The sequence below is a fragment of the Martes martes genome (genome assembly GCF_963455335.1).
Source record: "Martes martes genome assembly, chromosome: 6".
NCBI lineage: Eukaryota > Metazoa > Chordata > Mammalia > Carnivora > Mustelidae > Martes > Martes martes.
Window position 1 is genome coordinate 138951337 of NC_137893.1, and position 14532 is coordinate 138965868.

Consider the following 14532-nt stretch of genomic DNA (forward strand, 5'->3'; position numbering starts at 1 on the left):
GCGGAAATGGCCAGGGCGGGGCGAGCGCCGCGGCGAAGGCGAAGGCGGGGACCCTACTCCTCCCTGGTCCCGCCGGCTCCTCCCACCCCGGGTCACGCCGTGACAGGGGCGGAAGCGGCGGCGGCGGCGGCGGCGGCCGAGCGGGGGCTGCGGCTCGCGGCGCGGATCCTGCTGTCCTGTGCGCGCGGCGCGCGGCTCCGGAGGGGCGCCGGCAGCCCCGGGCGGCGCGCAGCGTCTCGCCCGCGCTCCCAGGTGCGGGGCACGCGGCTCCGGGGGCGGGCGCGGGGGCGGCGGCGGATTTCGGGTGACAGCTCGGCACAAAGCGGCTTGGCTGGGGTGCAGGCTGCCCTTCTCCGTCTGTGCGGCGCCCCTCGGCCGGGTGGGAGGTGGAGCGGTGCACCGGGGGCTGCCCCCGCCCTCCCCGGCTTAGATAGGGGGTGCGGGGTCTGAGGGAGGAGGGGGGGTTCCTGGGCTGGCGTGTAGCGGCCACGGGGTTCCCCGACCCGGCGCGGGGTTTGAGGGTCTCCCTGCACGCCCCTCCAATGCCTCCTTTCTGTGCAGCGGCGCCTTCTCCTCTCGACTCCGCGCACCTCTCCCGCGCGAAGGTGAGCCCCGGAGGCTGTTGCTTCTCCGACTTCGGGGAAGAGACGCGAAAGCGCTTCGGAGGGCGAGGCGGCTGGCGCCGGCGCCGGGAACGTGGGGGCTCCCTCCGGGGGACTGTCAGAGCCCCGTCACCTGGGGAGTGCGTGCGGCCGGCGGAGAGCCCGCAGTCCGGGGGTGGGAACTCCCCGGCGTGCTCTTCCCAGCCGGGGTGCGGCGGCGAGGAGCCCGCCCCGCCGCGCAGGTGGAGTAGGGACGCTCCGGCGCGGCCACCACGCGTTCGGACGCGAGCGGCACTGCCCGGTTGCTGGGGTGACTCCTGCGGCCCCGGGGGCCGGGAGGGGGCGGCCCGATTACCGGGGCTGCTCGTCAGCAGCCCGGCAGCTGGCAGGTGAAAGAGGAAGGAAGGGAGGCAGGCCCAGCTGTAGAAAGTTAAGGTTCCGTAATGTGGAACCCAGCCAGATGGAGGCCCAGCCCTCCCTGGGGGGGGGGGGGGGGGCGGGGCGGGCGTCCCCAGACCGCTCCATGTGGGGAGCCCCTCTCTCTGCAGGTACGCGCACCGCTCAGGGCTGCTGCGTTTTGCTCGGTCAGTGTTTCTGTTTTTGTTTTGTTTTGTTGTTTTTAATGGCTTGTAGTGGAAGAAGGGACGGGAGGGAAGGTTTCTTCAGGAGATACAGGAGAAAATGACCATCCATAATGAAATTGCCTTTCCAGCACAGAAAGTCGTCAGAAAGGCATTCAGGCAGTTGAACGGGGTCCATATTTCGGGAAACTTGGTTAGCGTGGGTACAGTAAGGTGCTAGTCCTGCCGTATTTTCAGCGGCCCGGAGGGAAATTCTTGTTTTTGTTGTCTCTGAAGAAGTTTCTGGTAGTTTGTCTCATTTTTAGACATGATGCTGGTGCCACTCTACATTTTTATTCTGGCCTGAAGTCTTTTGGATTCAAGTTTTTGTGAATTCTGGGTGGTTTTTTTGGTTTTGTTTTTGTTTTTTAATCAAATAATAAGCTACTTCAGAAAAAATCCTGGGAATTATTAAAATAGAAATCGAGACATTACTATGTCCATGTATATATTTATCCCCCCCAAAAAACTCACTTTTTTCTTCTTTTTTGTCACTTTAAAAGAAAAACAAAGCTACGCATTTAAAATTGAGAGGAGATATGCTTATATAATGATATTGAACATGAAACAGATTGGTTATATTTAGTTAGGTGTGTTTGTCAGTTTGAAAAACAAGGGGAGAGCACTTTGAGTATGCTAGTTTGTTAGCACTTGTGCTCAGTATTTCTAAGATTATATTGAGAAGCACAAAAGCGGTAGTTCTTCCAACTTAACAATTTTTCCCCTCATTGTAAGCCCCAAACCCCAGCAATAGTGAAAACAGAAATTATAGTGTCAGAAAAGGATGAGGGAGGGGCGCCTGGGTGGCTCAGTGGGTTAAGCCTCTGCCTTCAGCTCAGGTCATGATCTCAGGGTCCTGGGATCAAGCCCCACATGGGGCTCTCTGCTCAGCAGGAAGCCTGCTTCCTCCTCTCTCTCTGCCTGCCTCTCTGCCTACTTGTGATCTCTCTCTCTCTCTGTCAAATAAATAAATAAAATTTAAAAAAAAAGAAAAGGGAATATCACTGTGAATTATATAATTAAATGTGAAAGTGTACGAACACTAAAAATGTCTTATGTTTTTCCTAGACAACACAGATTTAACAGTGGCTTTTATAGTTAATGTTTTCCTTTCCTCTTAGTTTCTTGAATTATATAATTCTTCATTGCAATTAAATAAATATTTTCCAGTACACATTTGGATTAAAATGTTTGTTGAAATTTCTGGAAGCTATGCTTTCTTTTGAGTTGCCAGTATTCCTACATGACAGGGCCAAATGTTGCATGAAATGAGGCTGGTTATATTTATGCTCCCAAACCCCACATTAGACTCAAATATTTTTGCTGCAATCGTTACACATAGTATACATTTACATATACTATGTATGTATGTATACACACACACACACATATTTACATGTGCTTTGTGGCTCATTTTATGAATAATGTGGAATATATGTATTATATAAAGAGATTTGTTAGTTTGGACAGTCTTTTGAAAATATAAATGTGATCCAGAAAGCCTTTGGGTGTAAGAATTACAGGTACACAGTAGTTCTGTTTACATCAGGAGTGCTTTATCCAGTATAATGAGAAGTATAGAACCAAAAGGCGACTTATCTAATGCTTAACTCTAATGCATTTCAGAATATGTAATAGGGTTTTTGCGTTCATAACTAACATAGTGATATTGAGAAAGTGAAGACTGTTAGAGGAAGGCTCTCCTTACCACCGATGTGAGGATTTCTCAAAGTCAGTGTAGGTGGCGAATGAAGTTTTCACATGTGATGTTAATAATCCATGAAAAATGCTCTTATGAATGTTGGTACAACTCATGGATACAAAACAGTAGGATTGCAAGGACCTCAAAGCTTTACTCCAAGGTGAAGATTATATTTGTGGAATTTGTGACTTATAACACTTTCCCACTTTCAAATTCCTTACCCATAGGTATGTCCTTTTTTCATGTTATTTTGTGTGTGTGTGTGTGTGTGTATAGTAAATGCACAGATCAGGGAAGGAATTGTGATGATTGTAAAATCTGTATGTTATTGCATACTTATGGTAAGCATTTTTATTATTTAATTGAGAAATACTAATTCAATAATACTTAATCTGTCATGGTTACTATGCATGACTTTTCTTATAGCTTTTAGATCTTAACGCTTATCGTTAAGATCGTAAATTTTTCTAGTAGAAGATACCAGTGACTGTCTAACCCAGATTCCTAAATTCAATAGTGACTGGACAGTGCTCCTGAGGTTGTACTGAGAAGGAGCAAGTGAGTTTTCTTTGTAAAGTATAATAAGATCAAATTTCAGGTGCTATTGAGGAGACACAGAGGGAGAGGAACAGACAAAGACCAGGTGTTTTCACTCACTGAAGTTTAGAAACAGTATAATTGGTTTATTGGTCATCTGTGTGGTGGTTCTTATTTTTACATTTTTAAATGTATATACTACGAATAGACAGCATTTATTAAGTACTTATAGTATGCTAGGTCTGGTGCTTTAAATAATCTTACTCTTCACACCACTACTAGAGTACACGCTTGTGCCCATTTTACATATGGGAACACTGAGGCTTGGTCTTAGATTAAGGACCTTGAAAGCAGTGGCTTCACACTAGGCAGGCTGACTGCAGAGCATGTGCTCTTACCTGGGAAACCACATAATAGCTTTGCTCCAGAGTGCTGAAAGTATTACTGTTTACTTATTTGATTTAATTTTGTTTTTGAAGATTTTCTGAAACAATGGCAACACCACGGAGGAGGACAAAGAAAAAAGCATCTTTTGATCATTCCCCGGATAGCCTGCCTTTGAGGAGCTCCGGTAGGCAGGTAAGAATTCATTAGTTCATCAGTGCACCTGTTGGGTTTTGTTTGTTTGTTTTTAGAGAAAGAGTGCAAGCAGGGGTGGGAGGGGGGGCCAAGGAAGAGGAGGAGGAGATAGAGAATTCTGAGCAGGCTCCACACCCCAGCAGAGCCCCTGCACAGGGCTTGATCTCATGGCCCTGAGCTGAAATCAAGAGTTGGCTGCTTCTCCGACGGAGCCGCCCAGGTGCCCCAAGTTTATTTATTTTTAAGTCATCTCTGCACCCAGCGTGGGGCTTGAACTCTCAGCCCTGAGATGAAGAGTTGCACGCTCCACTGACTGAGCGAGCCCGGTGCCCCACAGCATGAGAAAGATTGGGGCTGAAGTATTAGAGATGAAAAGGTGCATTTCCAGTCCTCAAGGAACTTACAGCCTAGCGGAGAAATTCCCCTTGGAACAATCACAGCGTGGTGTGGTAAAGTGAGAGAATGTAGGAAAAAAGTGTGTCTGGCAGAGGCCGTGGCAAAGACAGGGGCATAGAGTGTGAATCAGCGTGAGCCGTTAGAGAACCACAGCTGTGTGGCTGCTCCCAGGATGTGAGCTGAGGCCAGATCGTGCTGGGCTTGGCGTCATTCACAGGAATGTGGACTTCAGCGTGTAGCCGGTTGGCTGCTGTTGGCAGGTTACTTGCTGCCATCCCTTTTCTAGGGCTGTGTTGTTTTTTTTTTTTTAAAGAAAAATATTGAATGATGTAACTCTTTTTCTAAAATTATTCAGCTTTTGGGAGCACCTGACTGGGCCAGTCAGAAGAGTGTGCCACTCCTGACCTTGGGGTTGTGAGCAGCCCCGTGCTGTGTATAGAGAGGACTTAAATAAATACATAAACTTGGGGTGCCTGGGTGGCTCAGTGGGTTAAAGCCTCTGCCTTCGGCCCAGGTCATGATCCCGGGGTCCCGGGATTGAGCTCCGCATCAGGCTCTCTGCTCATCAGGGAGCCTGCGTCCTCCTCTCTCTCTGCCTGCCTCTCTGCCTACTTGCGATCTTTGTCTGTCAAATAAATAAAATCTTAAAAAAAAAATACATAAACTTAAAAAAAATAAAATTATTCCATTTTTTTTAAAAGTGCAGTACTGAAAAGATGTGACTGCTCTAATTAAAGAAAGAAAAGTCTTGGGGGTGCCTGGGTGGCTCAGTTGGTGAAATGTCTGCCTTGTTGATGTCAGGGTCCTGGGGTCGAGTCCCGTGTCAGGGTCCCTGCTCAGCGGGGAGTCTGCTTCTCCCTCTCCACCACCACCCCCTGGCTTATGCTCTCTCTCACTCTCTCTCTCGAGTAAATAAATAAAATCTTTTAAAAATTTTTTGATTTTTTTTGATTTGAGAGCGGCTGTTGTTTTGACTGGTACACCTTTTTCCCAAGAAAGCCTCAACATTTCTTAGCCCGCATTTTAGCTCTGTCCTCAGAGACCTGTCGTTCAGGTGCTGCTTCTGTATCTGCAGCAAGTCTGAATTATTTGCACACTGCCCTGCCGTCTCAAGGAACTTGCTGTACTGTCAACCCCTCACCTACTGGCAGGGTGTTGTTGATCTTCACAAGGTGAAGGTTCTTTCTGTCCTGAACCTTCCGCCGCCTCCCCCACCTCCCATCCCCCACCCCGGGGGCCGTTCCGGGGAAATTGTGTAACCTCAGCGGGTTCTTCCTCAGGCGAAGAAGAAAGCAACGGAGACGACAGATGACGACGAAGATGGCGGGTCAGAGAAGAAATACAGGAGATGTGAGAAGTCAGGCTGCACCGTAGCGTGTCCCGTGTGCTTTGCAAGCGCTTCGGAAAGGTCTGTGCGGCAGGCGTGTCTCGGCCTCCCCGCCCTGCCCGGGAGAGCATTCCTGGTGGGAGGATCAGCCTGCAAGATCGGTTCCCTAAAGATAGATAGAGATACTGTAAGTCATCTAAGAATAGAGACTCGTCCCGCATTTCGTGCGTCCCACACCCTCCTGGGTGCTTCTCCCCTCCACCCGAGACCTAGTCAGAGCAGCTCTCAGCAGCTGCCGTCAGTGTCCCTGGTCCTGCCCGCTGTTGGCTGTCCCTCTCCTGGGGGTTGAGGGTGGGAGGGGGGTCAGGGGTAGGGATGCAGTACAGAGGACCCTGGGCTCCCCGTGGGGACCAGCATGTGTCACTTTCCCTGCGCTGCCCCTCCTCTTAGAAAACATCCCTCCTCTTCCAGCAGACACATGCAGGTCTCCCAGACACCAGGAAGCTCCCTTCACTCTTGTCCTTTTTATGGGGACAACCCAAGCATCACCTTTTTCGTCCCAAGAGAAATCTTCAGTGAAGGCTTCCAAGTCAATAAAACCTGGAAAACAAATCCCATTTTTATTTTTTAAGCACAGAGAGGAGATGGTGAGTGTTCACAGTGGCCTCGGAGCTCCTTCCTTGGCTACGTTCATGGCCGTGTGACGACAGGTTCTGGTCGCTGGAGAGCCTGTTTGATGGTCGGATTGCAGCTGGTGGTTCAGTGTTGGGCCATATGTTCCTGCTGGAAACTGTCCTTGTCTCCTTTGTACCCGGCTGCTTAGCATAGCGACACTCCTTTTCATGTCCTAAAACTCATTGCCCTGGGGTGTCTCGATAAAACTTCTGAGCCCCAGGCCCTCGGGCCCTCGTGGTTGCAGCCAGCTGGGTTAGGTACTGCTGGTCTTCAAGTCCCTGTGTCTTCGTCAGGTTTTATTGTGGATCTGACATCCTTTTAAGTTTCCCCGTCATCCGCTCTCAGCTGTTGGGATTCTAAGTGGACATGGTACAAAATGGGCTCCTAGGATGTGCTTAAGACTTGTTTTTGAAAAAGCGAGAAGGAATGCTTACTCATTACCAAAGCTACACATTTTTTGCTATTTTCAGATGTGCCAAAAACGGCTACACGTCCCGATGGTATCACCTCTCCTGTGGGGAGCATTTCTGTAATGAATGCTTTGACCATTACTACCGAAGGTTTGTTCCCTAATTGCTGGAACTTGCGTGGTGGAGGGGATGTGGCGGGAGGGCGAGGGGGCCTGCAGAAGGAGCCCCCGGGCTTACTGAATTTTTCCACTCTTTCAGCCATGTCTGAGCCGACGAGAGCTGTGCAGAACTCTCATGCAGTGGCTGGGTGTGTGGGTGCTATGTGTGTGCACGTTCGGGGCTCAGAAGGCACCTGCCGTGAGGTTCTAGTCTGCAGGTTCTGAAAAATCTGGGCCCTGCTCTGCTGTTCTGTGACTGTGCATGGGGCCAGCGATGCAGAGATTTGGGGGAGGAGACTGGGAACTGTGGGGAGCCATCCTGTCTTCCTAGTTTTGTGTACTAAACTAGAAGGAACGCACCCTTCCTGACCACCCGTTTGAAGGGGTCTGAGATACCTTGCCCTCTCTTTATGATACGACCAGTTAAATCCTTTACAGAAGACTTGCTGACCTGCCTCCTGTTTGGAAACCTTGGTGAACTTCCAGCTTGATATATTTTATTTTTATTCTTTTCAGCCATAAGGACGGATATGACAAATATATGGCCTGGAAAAAAATATGGACGAGCAATGGAAAAACTGAACCTAGTCCCAAAGCTTTCATGGCGGACCAGCAGCTCCCCTACTGGGTAAGAAGTGTAATAGTGTATTGTCCCAGAAAACATCTGTGGGACGAAAGACAGGAATGGATGACATGACTGATTTTTAGGAAATCTTTCTGTTACTACACTTAGTCTTCTTTCTGGGTCTGCTAAAACATCACGTTTTTTATTTCTGTTGGAAACGGTAACACATAGTACAAAGAAGAAGTGTACAGATCCTAGTTAGGTCGAAAATCACACTTTGTATATAATTTTTTGTAGCTTTTAGTTTATCGATTTAATTTTACTTTTCCATTTAGCCGTTCTTTGACAATATAATTTAGTGATTGTATCTATTAAGTAAATACGTTATTTATTTTTTTTAATTTTTTTTTGAAGATTTTGTTTATTTATTTGACAGAGATCACAAGGAGGCAGAGAGGCAGGCAGAGAGAGAGGAGGAAGCAGGCTCCCCGCTGAGCAGAGAGCCCGATGCGGGCCTCGATCCCAGGACCCTGAGACCATGACCTGAGCCGAAGGCAGAGGCTTTAACCCACTGAGACACCCAGGGGCCCCCTCATTGTGGTTTTGATTCATGTTTTTGTAATGAGAGATATCTGTGCAAGTCTTTTACCCATTTTTTAAAAATTATTGATTATATTCCCTACGCTATACTTTTCATTTCTGTGACTTATTTAATCAGTAACTGGAAGTTTGTAGCTCTTAGTTGCCCTTACCTGTTTTACCCCTCCCTCCTAGCCTGTTTGCTCTCTGTCATTAAGAGTCTCTTTTGGGGGCGCCTGGGTGGCTCAGTGGGTTAAAGTCTCTGCCTTCGGCTCAGGTCGTGATCCCAGGGTCCTGGGATCGAGCCCCACATCAGGCTCTCTGCTCCGTGGGGAGCCTGCTTCCTCCTCTCTCTCTCTGCCTGCCTCTCTGCCTACTTGTGATCTCTGTCTGTCAAATAAATAAATAAAATCTTAAAAAAAGTCTCTTTTGCTTTTTTGTTCATTTGTTTTTGAGGTTCCACATATAACCAAAGTCCTATGGTATTTATTTATTTTTGATTTGTTTCACTTAATACAGTGTTCTCTAAGTTCATCCATGTTGTGACAGATGGCAAAATCTCATTCTTCTCTAGGTTTGTGTAATATTCCATTGTGTGTATATATACCACTTCTTTTATATTCATCTCTTGATGGACACTTGGACAAGCCATACCTTGGCTATGTTAGTTAGTGCTACAGTGACTATAGGGCACGTGTATCTTTTCAAATTAGTGTTTCTGTTTTCTTTGGGTAGATAGCCCAGGTGTGGAATTACTGGATGGATCATATGGTGATTCTATTTATTTTTTGAGGAAACTGTATGTTTTCCACAGTGCTTGCAGCAATTTGCATTCTTACCAACAATGCACGAGTGTTCCTTTTCCTCCACATTCTCACCAATACTAATTATTTCTTGCCTTTTTAATACTAGCCATTCTCACAGGTGTAAGGTGACCTCAGTGTGGTTTTGATTTGCATTTCCCTGATGATGCGTGATGTTGAGCATCTTTTCATGGGTCTCTTGGCCAGCTGTAGGTGTTCTTTGGAAAAATGTCTATTCAGGTCCTCTGCCCATTTTTAATCAGATTATTTGTTTTCTGGGTATTGGGTTATAGAAGTTCTTTATATAATTTGGATATTAACTCTTTACTGGATATGTTATTTGCAGATGTCTTTTGTTCACTGGGTTGCCTTTGGGTTTTACTGATAGTTTTTTCACTGTGCAAAAGCTTTTTATTTTGATGTAGTCCCAATTGTTTATTTTTGCTTTTGTTTCCCTTGCCTTAGGAGACCTATCCGTAAATATATTGCTAAGGCCAATGTCCAGGAACTTTATTGCCCATGGTTCCTTTTGGAAGTATTACAGTTTCAGGTCTCACATTTAGATCTTTTCATCCATTCTGAGTTTATTTTGTGTATGGTGAGAGAAAGTGGTCCAGCGTCATTCTTTTGTATGTAGCTGTCCAGTTTTCTCAGCACCGTCTATTGAAGAGACTGTCTTTCCCCCATTGTATATTCTTGGATTCCCGTTGTAGATTAATTGATTATATAAATATGGGTTTACTTCTGGGCTCTCTATCCTGTTCCATTGACCTCTGTGTTTTTATGCCAGTACCATAGTGTTTTGATGACTACAGCTTTGTTGTTTATCTTGAAATCTGGGATTGTGATACCTCTAGCTTTGTTCTTTCTCAAGGTTGCTTTGGCTGTTTGAGGTCTTTCATAGTTCCATACAAATTTCAGGATTATTTTAGTTCTGTGAAAAATGCTTTTGGTATTTTGATAGGAATTGTATTAAATCTGTAGATTGCTTTGGGTAGTATGGACATTTTAACAGTATTACTGTTAGTATTCCATGAGCATGGTATATCATTCCTTTTGTGTCATCTTTAGTTCTTTTCGTTAATGTCTTATAGTTTTCAAAGTACAAGTCTTTCACTTTCTTGGGTAAGCTTATTCCTAGGTATTTTTATTCTTTTTGGTGTAATTGTAAATGCGATTATTTTCTTAATTTCTTTTTCTGCCACTTCATTATTAGTGTGTAGAATCACCACTGATTTCTATATATTAATGTTATATTCTGAAACTTCCCTGAACTCATTTATTCTAATAGGTTTTTTGTGGGATCTTTAGAGTTTTCTGTGTGTAGTATCATGTCATCTGCCAATAGTGATGGTTTTATTTCTTCCTTACCGATTTGGATGCTTTTTATTTCGTTATGCAGCAATCAGATGAGAAAAATAAATAAAAGCATCTTTTTAAAACAACCCATTTTTATTTATTTATTTTTAAGGGTTTTATTTATTTGGCAGAGAGAGACACAGTGAGAGGGGGAACACAAGCATGGGGCGTGAGAGAGGGAGAAGCAGGCTCCCTGCTGAGCAGAGCGCCCGATGTAGGGCTCTATCCCAGGACCCCGGGATCATGACCTGAGCCAAAGGCAGACGCTTAACAACTGAGCCATCCAGGCGCCCCTAAACAACCCATTTTTAGTTGGGTTGTTTATATCTTTCAGTATTGAATTGTAGGAGTTCTTTATATATTCCAGATCCTAAACCCTTGTGATATATGACTTGCAAATATTTTCTCCTATAGGTTGTCTTTTCATTTCTTGATAGTTTTTTGATGTGCAAAATTTTTTATTTTGAAGTTTAGTTTATCTGTTTTTTTTCTTTTGCTGTTTGTGCTTTTGGTGTTCTATCCAAGAATCTGGCCAAGTCCCAGATCATGAAGATCTTTTCTTCTAAGATTTTTATCACTTCAGGCCTTCATTTAGATGTTTGATCCATCTTGAGTTAATTTTTTTTTTAAGATTTATTTTAGAGAGAGAGTTCACATAAGCAGGAGGAGGAGATGAGGGAGGGGGGAGAGAGTCTGAAGCAGACTTCCCACCAAGTCCAGAGCCTGACCCAAGGCTCAGTCTCACAACCCACGAGCTCAAGACTTGAGCTGAAACCACGTGTCAGATGCTTAACCAACTGAGCCACCTAGGCACACCCCCATTTTGAGTTAATTTTTTTATGTGTGTGAAGTAGGCATCCAGCTTAATTTTTTCCATATGCATATCTACACACTTTAAAAGAAAATCTTATATTTTGGAATCTAAAATTTACAGAAAAGTTAAAAGGATAGTAACAGAGAATTCGCATACATCCTTCATCCAGTTTCTTCTAATGTTACCATTCACCAACCATAATGTAAAGCCGCGAAATTACCATCGGTACGGTACTAATAACAACATTACAGACTTCAGTTGGATTTCATCAGTTTTGTCCTCCTTCCTGTTCCAGGATCCCATTCAGAATATCACACTGCATTTATGTGATACTTTTTGGCTAAATTGAATTCTTGATCATTTCCTTAGGTTAGAGCTGGAAAGCCCTTCTGACAACAGTGTTCAGATCCCCTCTGCACTTTCCTGCGGCCTGAGCTAGTATTGAATCAGAAGTCGTTACCCCAATGGGGTAAACATGGGTTATATGGGTGGTGGTGATGCAAGAGGGAGGAAAAAGTACTTAGAAGTACAAAAAGGCTGGTCAGATCTTGTGGAAAAGATGGCAGAGCGAGTGGAGGAGGATGGCCATGCTAGCTCAAGATTAGCCAGCTCACTGACCTTGACATATTGCTTTCCATCTAGGTTCAGTGTACAAAACCCGAGTGCAGAAAATGGAGACAACTTACCAAGGAAATCCATCTCACTCCACAGATAGCAAGGACCTACAGATGTGGTATGAAATTGAATACTACTATTAAGGTATGACCTCTGTCGGTTTTCCTTTGGAATTAACGAGTCGGTTTATTTAGTTGTAACTAAAGAGTGATGGTGTGTGTTTTTCATTTATTGTATTGGTCATTTTATTGGGATTGCATCAGACTATGTATAACAGGACCCCAACTGTGATGGCTTAACCAATTGAGGACTTTTTTTTTTTTTTTCTCATGATCAGCAGCTTGGAACTAGCCTGTCCAGGGCTGGTGTGGCTGCCCAGGGAAGTCTCCCTTCTAGTTTCCAGTCCCACCAGGAGATGGTTGCTGCACTGTCAGCCATTGTGTGCAAATTCTAAGCAGAAGAGTTGAGAAAGGCAGAGGCTGAGAAGGGTGTGCCAGCGGTGCCGCGTCCTCTTTTATTGGTAAAACAGTATCTTTCCAGAAGTTCCAACAGTGGATTTCTCTTTACATCTCATTGCTAGAACAGGATCATGCAACCTCTGTGAACAACAGTAGAGATGAAGGAAGTGTAACTGAGCAAAATCAAACAAAACCAGGATCCTTTTAGTAAGGAAGAAGGAATGAATGGATATGTTTGGGCAATTAGGAATCTGACATAGGTGGTATACTGACATGTGGCAGTTAGTATTTAAAATGTCTAACTTTTTTTTTATATTAGTTTCAGGTATATAATCTAGTGATTGAGTAATTCCATACTTGGTACTCATCATGATAAATGCGCTCCTTAATCCCCATCACCTACTTTCCCTTCCCCTACCTACCTCGACTCTGGCAACCACCAGTTTGTCCTGTATCTTTAAGAGTCTGTTTCTGGGCTCCTTTCTTTTTTCTTTTCCTTTGCTTGTTTGTTTTGCTTCTTGAACTCCACATATGAGTGAAATCATATGGTATTTGTCTTTCTCAGACTGACTTTTATTTCATTTAGCATTATACTCTCTAGATCCATCCATGTTGTTAGAAAAGGCAAGATTTCATTCTTCTTTTACGGCTGAAAAATATCGCACTGTGTGTGTATACCACGTCTTTATCCATTCATCTGCTGATGGACACTTGGGCTTCTTCTGTAATTTCGTAATTGTAGATAACGTTGCAGTAAACAAACAAGTGTATGTATCGTTTTGAATGAGTGTTTTTGTATTTTGGGGGTAAATACCCACTAGTGCGATTACCGGATCATAGGGTAGTTCTGTTTTTAACTTTTTTTTTTTTTTTAAAGATTTTATTTATTTGACACAGAGAGAGAGAGGCAGAGAGAGGGAAACAGGCTCCCTGCTGAGCAGAGAGCCCGATGCGGGGCTCGATCCCACGACCCTGAGATCATGACTTGAGCCGAAGGCAGAGGCTTAATCCACTGAGCGACCCAGGTGTCCCTGTTTTTAACTTTTTGAGGACCTCCATACTGTACTCCACACCAGCTGCACCAGTTTGCATTCCCACCAACAGTGCAAGAGGGTTCCTTTTTCTCCACATCCTCACCAACACTTGTTGTTTCTTGTGTTTTTGATTTTAGCATTCTGACAGGTGTGAGGTGATACCTCATTGTGGTTTTGATTTGCCTTTCTCTGATAAGTGATGTTGAGCATCTGTTCATGTGTCTGGTGGCCATCAGGATGTGGTCTTTGCACAGATGTCTGTTCATATCTTCTGGCCACTTTTAGTTGGATTTTTTTTTTAGGTATTGAGTTGTATCGGTTCTTTATATATTTTGAATGCTAACCTTTTTTCAGCTAAGTCATTTGCAAATACCGTCTCCCATCAATAGGCTGACTATTTTGTTGACTGTTTCATTCATTGTGCAGAAGCTTTTTATCTTGATAAGGTCCCAATAGTTTATTTTTGCTTTTGTTTCCCTTGCCTCAGGAGACCTACCTAGAAAATGTTGCTGTGGCCAATGTCACAGAATTTACTGCCTGTGTTCTCTTGAAGGATTTTTATGGTTTCAGGTCTCACATTTAGGTCTTTAATGTGTTTTTAGTTTATTTGGGTGTATGGTGTCAGAAAGCAGCCTGGTTTCATTCTTTTGCGTGTAGCTGTTCACTTTTTCCAACACCATTTGTCGAAGAGACTTTTTCCCTTTGGATAGGTTTCCTGCTTTGTCAAAGATTAACTGACCATGTAATTGTGGGTTTATTTCTGGATTCTCCATTTATTGATATATGCGTCTGTTTTTTGCCAGTACCATACTGTTTTGATTACTACACCCGTGTCACGTAACTTGAAGTTCAGAATTGTGACACCTCCAGCTTCGCTTTTCTCTCTCAAGATTGCTTTGGCCATTCAGGGTCTTTTGTGGTTCCGTACAAATTTTGTGATTGCTCGTTCTAGCTCTGTGAAAAATGCTGTTGGTATTTTGATAGGGACGGCATTAAATATGTAGATTGCTTTGGGTAGTCTGGACATTTTAACAGTATTTGGTCTTTCGATCCATGTGGGTGGAATGTCTTTCCTTTTCTTTGTGTCATCTCCAGTTTCTTTCATCACTGGTTTACAGTTTCCAGAGTACAGGTTCTCACTGCTTTGGTTATGCTTATTCCTAGGTATCTTATTATCTTGGGTACAGTTGTTGATGGAATTGTTTTCTTTTTAAAGATTTTTTTTTTAATTTATTTATTTGACAGAGATCACAGGTAGGCAGAGAGGCAGGCAGAGAGAGAGGAAGGGACGCAGGCTCC

General features: G+C 44.4%; 1 protein-coding gene across 1 annotated transcript in view; it reads left to right on the forward strand.

Annotated features, from left to right (window-relative positions):
• The first annotated feature begins 110 nt into the window (after positions 1-110).
• KDM1B (lysine demethylase 1B) overlaps positions 111-14532 on the forward strand; it is a 65974-nt gene continuing 51552 nt past the window's right edge. Inside the window, exons 1-6 of the mRNA XM_080805385.1 lie at positions 111-252; positions 3941-4040; positions 5717-5844; positions 6909-6998; positions 7523-7634; positions 11769-11885. Coding sequence (XP_080661511.1) covers positions 3954-4040; positions 5717-5844; positions 6909-6998; positions 7523-7634; positions 11769-11885 — 534 coding nt within the window. The 5' untranslated portion in view covers positions 111-252; positions 3941-3953. The remainder of the gene's footprint in view (positions 253-3940; positions 4041-5716; positions 5845-6908; positions 6999-7522; positions 7635-11768; positions 11886-14532) is intronic.